This window comes from Nicotiana attenuata, chromosome 6 (genome assembly GCF_001879085.1).
Source record: "Nicotiana attenuata strain UT chromosome 6, NIATTr2, whole genome shotgun sequence".
Lineage (NCBI taxonomy): Eukaryota > Viridiplantae > Streptophyta > Magnoliopsida > Solanales > Solanaceae > Nicotiana > Nicotiana attenuata.
The window spans coordinates 74,307,450-74,316,905 of NC_031994.1; the positions used below are offsets into that span (position 1 = coordinate 74,307,450).

At 43.7% G+C, this 9,456-nt stretch overlaps 1 protein-coding gene across 1 annotated transcript; it reads right to left on the minus strand.

The window, feature by feature from the left end:
• LOC109228316 (RNA-directed DNA polymerase homolog) lies at positions 673–1,092 on the minus strand (the record flags this gene model as incomplete). Its single annotated transcript, XM_019393467.1, has 1 exon — positions 673–1,092. A coding segment is annotated over exon 1 (420 nt), but the record flags the coding sequence as incomplete, so codon positions are not given.

Here is a 9,456-nt window from a genome sequence, read left to right on the forward strand (position 1 = left end):
CAAACTCTCCGCCCGGCGACTCAAGGCATCCGCCACCACATTGGCCTTGCCCGGGTGATATAGAATAGTGATGTCATAATCCTTCAACAACTCCAACCATCTCCTCTGACGCAAATTAAGATCCTTCTGCTTGAACAGATGCTGCAAACTCCGGTGATCGGTATATATCTCACAAGGCACACCGTACAAGTAATGACGCCAAATCTTCAAGGCATGAACAATGGAAGCTAACTCAAGATCATGGACAGGATAATTCTTCTCATGTATCTTCAGCTGCCTGGACGCGTAGGCAATCACCCTACCGTCCTGCATCAATACCGTTCAAAGGCCAACTCTCGAGGCATCACAATAGACAGTGTAAGACCCCGAACCGGTAGGCAATATCAAAACTAGGGCTGTAGTCAAAGCTGTCTTGAGCTTCTGAAAGCTCGCCTCACACTCCTCTATCCACTGAAACGGAGCACCCTTCTGGGTCAATCTGGTCATAGGGGCTGTAATCGATGAAAACCCCTCCACAAATCGACGGTAGTAGCCCGCCAAGCCAAGGAAACTACGAATCTCTATAGCTGAGGATGGTCTGGGCCAACTCTGCACTGCCTCTACCTTCTTCGGATCCACCCGAATGCCCTCACTCGACACCACGTGACCCAAGAATGCCACGGAATCCAACCAAAACTCACATTTTGAAAACTTTGCATATAATCTCTTTTCCCTCAGAGTCTGAAGCACTGTCCTCAGGTGCTGCTCGTGATCTTCCCGACTCCGGGAATACACCAGAATATCATCAATAAAGACAATGACAAAAGAGTCAAGATATGGCCGGAATACACTGTGCATCAGATGCATAAAGGCTGCTGGGGCATTGGTCAACCCAAATGACATAACAAGGAACTCGTAATGACCATACCGAGTCCTGAAGGCAGTCTTCGGGATATCTGGCTCTCGAATCTTCAACTGATGGTAACCTGAGCGCAAATCAATCTTAGAAAACACCCGTGCGCCCTGAAGCTGGTCAAACAGATCATCAATACGAGGCAAAGGATAACGGTTCTTCACTGTAACCTTGTTCAACTGGCGGTAATCAATACACATACGCATAGAACCATCCTTCTTCTTCATAAATAACACAGGAGCACCCCAAGGCAATACACTGGGCCGAATAAAATCCTTATCAAGTAATTCCTGCAATTGCTCCTTCAACTCCTTTAACTCAGGAGGAGCCATACGGTAACGGAGGGATAGAAATGGGCTGAGTGCCCGGCAACAGATCAATGCCAAAATCAATGTCCCTATCAGGTGGCATGCCCGGAAAATCAGCTGGAAACACATCGGGGAAATCCCGTACTACTGGGACTGAATCAACAGAAGGAGTATCTATACCGGCATCCCTTATATAAGCTAAGTACGCATCACAACCTTTCTCAATCATTCCTTGAGCCATAAGGAAAGAAATAACCCTACTGGGAGTGTGGCCTAAGGCACCCCTCCACTCAACACGCGGTATACCTGGCATAGCCAGCGTCACGGTTTTGGCGTGACAATCAAGAATAGCATAATGGGGCGACAACCAGTCCATGCCCAAAATAATATCAAAATCAACCATGCTGAGTAATAATAAGTCATCCCTGGTCTCAAAACCACCAAGAATAACCAAACATGACCGGTAAACGCGGTCCATAACAAGAGAATCTCCCACAGGAGTAGAAACATAAACTGGGGAACTCAAAGAATCCCGAGGTACCCCCAAATACGGAGCAAAATAAGAAGACACATAAGAGTAGGTAGAGCCTGGATCAAATAGAACCGATGCATCTCTGTGACAAACCAAGATAGTACCTGTGATGACAAAATCGGAGGCGGCGGCCTCAGTATGGCCTGGAAGTGCCATAATATCTCGCCTAGCATCCCCGTCGAGGGCGACCTCTACCTCCCCGACCTCCACCTCTAGCTGGCTGGGCCGGTGGGGTGGCAGCTGGTGCTGGAACCATAACCTGAGAGCTCTACGGGGCCTGCTGTGGCTGAGGAGCCTGCGAAGGTGCACCCCTCCTGAGTCTGGGGCAATCTCTCACCATGTGGCGTGTGTCACCACACTCAAAGCAAGCTCTGGGAGGACGTGGCAGTTGTGACTGGCTCGGGCCAAATCTGCTGGACTGTCCACTGGAAGCACCCCATGCAGGAGGCGCACTAGAGACTGGAGGTGCATAATAAGGCTCCTGAGGCCTAGGTGGAGCCAGAATATCACTGGCTGCTAGAAGAGCTGAATGAACGGGGTGACCCATATGACCCCTACCATGACGACCTGCAGCTGGGGCACGAGCACCAGAAAAATGGCCCGACTCTCGAGACCTCTTGGCCTCCCGCTCCTCCCTGTCCCTGGCATGCATACCCTCAATCCTCCTAGCAATGCTCACCGCCTACTGATAAGACATATCCGTCTCTAACTCACGAGCCATGCTAGACCTGATGCTGGGAATAAGCCCCTCAATGAACCGGCAAACCTTCTCGTGGACCGTGGAAACCAAAGCTGGGGCATGTCTAGCCAAGTCAATGTAGCGGACAACATACTCTGAGACAGTCATAGTACCCTGGCGCAAACGCTCAAACTCCGTGCGCCAAGCATCCCTAAGTCTCTGGGGAACATACTCCCTCGTGAACATATCTGAAAACTGAGCCCAAGTCAGGGAAGCTGCCTCATCCGAACTGTCTAACTCATATGCACGCCACCACTGATAGGCGGCTCCTCGAAGCTGAAAGGTAGTGAAGGAAACCCCGCTCGATCCTGATATGCCCATAGTACAGAGAATACGGTAACACTCCTCCAGAATTCCTAAGGCATCCTCTGATGCTAACCCACTGAATATCGGAGGATCGTATTTCTTGAACCTCTCAAGTCTCCACTGCTCATCCTCTGAAACCGCTGCCCTATCCTCGGGCTGAACTGAAACTGCAGGCGGCACAGGTATAACCTCTAGGGCCTGCTCAACATGCACTCGCTGCTAAGGAGTGCGGGCGGCGGGATTCTGTACTCCTCCCTCGGCCTGGGATGTGGCTGCAGCAAGGGGAAGCAACCCTGCCTGAGCCAAAGTGGTGTACATACTCATGAACTGTGCCAAAGTCTCCTGGAGTGCTGGAGTAGTAGTGGCAGACGTATCGGGTGTCTGGACTCAGGCTGGTACTACTGGTGGTACCTCGGCGGCAGCTCGCACAGGTGCTCTGGCTGCACCACGAGCACGTCCTCGATCTTTACCCCGGCCCCGGCCTCTGACGGCTGCAGTAAGGGGCACGGGTGCCTGATCCTCTCGGGTAGCGCGTGTCCTCACCATATGTGAGAGAATAGAAAGACAGAAGTTAAGTCGTCATGTCAAAATCTCGCACGACAAGGAAATCAAATGAAGTGGAATTTTCCTAACAGTTACATAGCCTCCCGTAGATAAGTACAGGCGTATCCGTACCGATCAGCGAGACTCTAATAAACTGACCTGTGTTCCATGACTCCTATGAACCTAGAGCTCTGATACCAACTTGTCACGACCCCAGTTCACCCACCGTGAACATGTCGTGATGGCGCCTAGTCTCTACAACTAGGTAAGCCTAAAATGCGGAAAACAAAATAACTTGCGGAAAATAATCATTCAACTTTGAACAGTTAAAAGAAATTACGGTGTATAGATGCCACTTGGCATATACAATTCCATAACACGGAAGTCTACAATATCATCCCAAAACCCGGAAACTCGCGGGAACACAAGCTAAAAGAATAAGTACACTGCTCTAACTCAAAATGTCTAAAACAACAGTAAGAAAGGAAGGATATCTGCTAAAGCTAGAATAAGATAGAGACTCCTTGGTCTGCGGACCCAGCAGATATACCTTGAAGTCTCTGCTAGATCTCTCCGCCTCGAGGATGATGCGCCTGGGTGGAGGTACCTGGATCTGCACATGAAAAACATGCGCAGAAGGGGCATGAGTTCACCACAACGGTACTCAGTAAGTGCCAAGCCTAACCTCGGTTGGGTAGTGACGACGAAAGTCAGGGCCCTACTGAGGTTAAGTAATAATACCGGTTAACAATGTGAAATGACAGTGTAATTAAATAACACATGATATAAGGGCAACAAGAACTATTACAACGGCAAACAAAACACAGTAAAAGAACATAACTAAAATTCGAGATAACAGCCGGGGATCTCCCAGGATACCGTCCTGTAGTTCCAAATATAAATATCATGTCCAGTGGATCTCCCAGGTGCAGTCCTGTGGTCCAACTTATAAAGTGCAGGGGGATCTCCCGGAATACAATTCCGTAGTCCCAAAGTAAACATACAGGGGAGCTCCCGGGATACCGTCCCGTAGTCCCAAAATAAAGTGCAGGGAGATCTCCCAAAATACCGTTCCGTAGTCCCAAAGTAAATAAACAACAACAACAGAACTCAATTCAATCAATTTGCATGTCAAAGTGAAGCAGGTAATCCTAACCTAGCATGGTTCACGTAACACAGGTAAGGCAGTTAAGACAGATAAGGCAATTTAGTCAAGTAGACATGTTTCTCTAAGCTACAGCAGGTTTAAATATCAAACAGTGTAAGCAAAGAAAGGAGGAACACAATTCAAGGCTATTTTTAAAGAAAAGAACCATATTTCCAACAATTAGCACAAGTGCGCGCTCGTCACCTCACGCACGAGGCATTTCAATTACCACAAAATCAATCCTAAGGGGAAAAGTCCCCCACACAAGGTTAGACGATCCACTTACCTCAAACCGGCTCCAAAATCAACTCGAAACCACACGTTTGCCACGAGTATCCGACTCCAAATGGCCCAAATCTATTCAACTAAATTACATATTGTAAATAACATCTCAAGCAACTGATTCTACTATTTAATGTAAAGCTAAGCGCGAATTTAGGAAAAATGACCAAAATGCCCCTCAGGCCAACATCTCGGATTCGGATGAAAATAACATTTTCAGAACCCTCGTACTCTCATGAGTCTAACCGTATAAAAATCTCTCAAATCGGAGGTCAAAAACCCACTCAAATCTCAATAATTAGGTCTATGAAGTTTTTTACCCATTTTCCATTCAAAATCCGAAATTAGATGATGAAATTAATTAAAGATAGATGAAATATAACTACAAAGAGTTAAAGAATCATTACCCAATTATCTCCTCTTCAAATCCCTCTCAAAATCTCCCTCTCCCGAGCCCCAATTCGATTTTTCTAACTTTTGAAACTAAACCCTCGAAATCACTATTTCTGGCCAGCTATTTCCACATCTGCGGTCCCGCATCTGCGACTTTCATTAAAAGTCCAGGTTCCGCATATGCGGTAACCCACTCGCAGATGCGGTTCCGCTTCTGCGGAAGATCAACTGCATCTGCGGTACCTGAAGAATTCACCAAATCCGCTTCGGCGGTCCCCTTAGCCGCATCTGTGGCGCCGCATCTGCGTTCCCCAAACTGCAAATGCGAAAATATCAGAAGCAGCAAAGTCTGCAATCTCTCAACTTCAAAAATCTTTCCGTCAATCATCCGTAGACATCCCGAGGCCCCCGGGACCTCAACAAAAAGCACCAATAACACCTAATACCTCATTCAAACTTGTACCAATCCTTAAACCACCTAAAACAACGCTGGAAACTCGAATTAATCAATGATTCAAGCCTAAGAACTTCAAATTCTCACAAAACACGCTTTCGATCAAAAACCTAACCAAAACACGTCCGAATGACCTGAAATTTTGCACACACATCCCAAATGACATGACGGAGCTACTACAACTTCCAGAATCTCATTCCGAACCTCGGATCAAAATCTCACTATCGGACCGGAAACTTCAAAAATACAAACTTCAGCATTTCAAGCCTAAATTAGCTACGGACCTCCAAAACACATTCCGAAAACGCTCCTAATCCCGAAATCACCTAACGGAGCTAACGGGACCATCGGATTTCCATTCCGAGGCCGTCTTCACACTGTTCTGACTATGGACCATTTTCCAACACTTAAGTTCTCCTTTAGGGACTATGTGTCCCAAAACTCTCCGAAACTCAAAACCGAACGTCCCGGCAAATCAAAATAGCAGAATAAACTTGGGAAAAGCAATTACTAGGGGATCGGGGCATAAATTCCAAAAACGACCGGCCGGGTCGTTACAATATATCATTCAAAAATTGATTTACACCATTATTTGGATCATTTACCTACATATTGTTAAAAAAATTCATAAGTTAGCATAACTTCCAAACATTGTTTACCTACATAGTGTTAGAATATTTTAAGGAGAAACTTACAAATTGTTTGAACCACGTATCAAATCTCGTATATACATCATCATGGCCAAATTGACCCACGAAGTGACTGTGACACATCAAATATTTTTAGTAGTTGCATTGAGATGTAATCACAGTAATTTTTATATTTTGATAACTACTAAATCAATACTTACTTGAGAAATGGTACAACTTCGGGACAATTTAGCAACACGTGAAGTGTAGCTGACTTGAACTCCATATCACTCAAACTTCTCTTTCTAACATCCTTAGAACATCGGCCTGGTTGATTGAATATGGACATAGGCGGATATAATGGATCATTCCTAAGGTCGACCGTGTTCCTGTTGAGCCTATTCCTAGCACATGGCACATTACTCTCTAAATAATAAGAACAAAAATGAGCAGTTTCCTTTGCAAGATAAGCTTCGCATATAGATCATTCAATCCTATTCCTCTGCTTAACAAATTGTTTGCATTTGCCAGTTGTCCTACATAATTTCAGGTTAGCCAAGAACATTCAAATAAAACAGAAAATTACATCAAACTTACAATATTACCTCTCAAAGGGATACATCCATCTGCATTGAACAGGTCCTCCAAGTCGTGCCTCGTGTACAAGGTGGATTGGAAGGTGTTCCATCACATTAAAAACCCACATGCAAATATCTTTTCCATCTTAGTAGAAGTTACACGAATGTTCTGATCCATCTGGAGTAGGTTTTCTTCCCTTAATGTGGAAGAAGACAAGTCTTTCAAAAACAAACTAATCTCTGTGATGGGTTTCCAGATTCGTTCAGGCAAACCACAAAATGCAATAGGCACTAAGGTCTCCATGAAAACGTGACAGTCATGACTTTTCAAATGGCTCAACTTCCCTACCTCCATATCAACTTTTTTCCCAAAATTCAACGCATAACCCTCAGGCATCTTCAATTTCGTTACCCAATCACAAATTTGCCGTCTTTCCTCCAAACTGAATGTGTAACTTGCTTTGGGCTTGAACACCTTACCATTGTTTGCTGTCTGCAAGTATAATTCAGGCCGCCTGCAATATTCCTGTAAGTCCATTCTAGCCTTCGGGTTATCCTTTGTCTTACCTTTAACATCCATCACTGTGTTGAACAAATTGTCAAAATAGTTCTTCTCAATATGCATGACATCAAGGTTGTGACGGAGAAGATTATCCTTCCAATAAGGCAACTCCCAAAATATACTCCGTTTCGTCCAATTATGAGTAACACCGTATCCGGGGAATCTATAAGGTGGAGCTTCAGTAACTTTACTGAAGTTCTGGAGCCTCTCCCAAATTTCCTCACCTGAAAGTATCGGAGGAGGAAAATCATATTCCATTTTATTCTTTTTGAATGCATTTTTCATCCTTCCAAGCTCATGATCAGGAGGCAAGAATTGACGATGACAATCAAACCATGATTGCTTTCGTCCATATTTCAAAGTGAACAATTTACTATTTTCCATACAGTAAGGACAGGCTAGCTTCCCAGCAATCATCCACCCAGACAACATTCCATACGCAGGAAAATCGTTAATTGTCCACATTAAATTAGCACGCAAATTGAAATTCTGCTTGGTTGATATGTCATATGTTTCAACACCATCGTACAACAATTGTTTTAGCTCATCAATCAAAGGTTGCAAATATACATCAATCAAACTTTTCGGATTACGTGGACCGGGGATAATACAATTTAAGAATATATATGGACTAGTCATGCACAACTCGGGTGGTAGATTATAAGGTGTAAGAAAGACAGGCCAACATGAATATGGTGTCGCAGATACAGAAAAAGGCGTGAAGCCATCCGCACACAGACCTAACCGACTGTTCCTTGGTTCACTAGCAAAATCTGGACATGTCCTATCAAAGTGCTTCCAAGCTTCTCCATCTGAAGGATGACACATAACACCAGGTGGTCTTCTATTTTCAAAGTGTCATCTCATATGAGGAGCAGAACTCATCGACGTATATAACCTCTTTAACCTAGATATAAGAGGTAAATAATGCATCGACTTGATAGCGACCATATTACCGCTGGAAAGCCTCTTGAAACGAGGCTTTTCGCAAAATTTACAACTGTCCAAAGCTGCATCATCTTTATAATATAACATGCAACCATCTTCACAACAATCAATTCTCATTGACGAAAGTCCTAACTTAGAAACTAATCTCTTTGCCTTATAGAAATCACCAGGTAATTCGATATCAGGGTCAACTAGTTCACGCATAAGGTCAATGAAAGAGTCCATGGCTCCTTGAAAAATATTCCAATCAGATTTCATACTTAGTAATCTAACTGCAACAGACAACTCAGAGTGCGGACTTCAGTTACGTAGTGGACGACTAACTTCCTCTAACTGTTCTTAAAAATGTTTTGCAACATCATTAGGAGTTTGTTCAACATTTTCATTGGGCTCACCCCCTAAGTGCATCCCAAAAGCATCCGCAACCATATCATGAATTCTAGAATCACGATTTGTATTCTCCACCGACCGACTACTTTCACCCACAACCATGTTATGAAATATCCCATGGCTACCATCGATTTCTCCATGATTAGTCCACACAAAGTAATTTTCTATAAACCCCCTCCTATAAAGATGATGCTTAACTTCCGCCGGTTTTTCAAACTTCATACATTCGCACCTAACACAAGGGCACCTAATTACTCCTTCAGTTAGGTATGGTGGAAGTGACATTGCATGTCTAATAAAGTCATCCACCCCTTCTACAAAATCCTCCCGCAATCTCTGCCAATTAGGATAATTCCTATTGTACATCCAAGTACGATGTTCCATCTATACAAATAAAACAAGAAGAAATTAATTTAGTTAATTCATATCCTAATCTTTTTTTAGTTAACTAAAAGTCCAATTCATATCCTAAAAGTCCAATATAACCTTAAGTTCATAATTTATACATTAATAAACTCCTCCCTTTAATTCTTTTTCTTTTTTCATTGTATTAGAATCTATATCCTAAAAGTCCAATATGACCTAATGTATGAATTGTTTCATTTCACAATTGAACTCAATATAAATTAATACAAGAACTAAAAGTTCATAATTTCTACCTTAAGTTCATAAATCTAATGTAATTCAAACCAAAAACCCTAATACTAAATAGACAAGTACTCTTATTTAGGTATTGCTAATGTTATCCCCAAA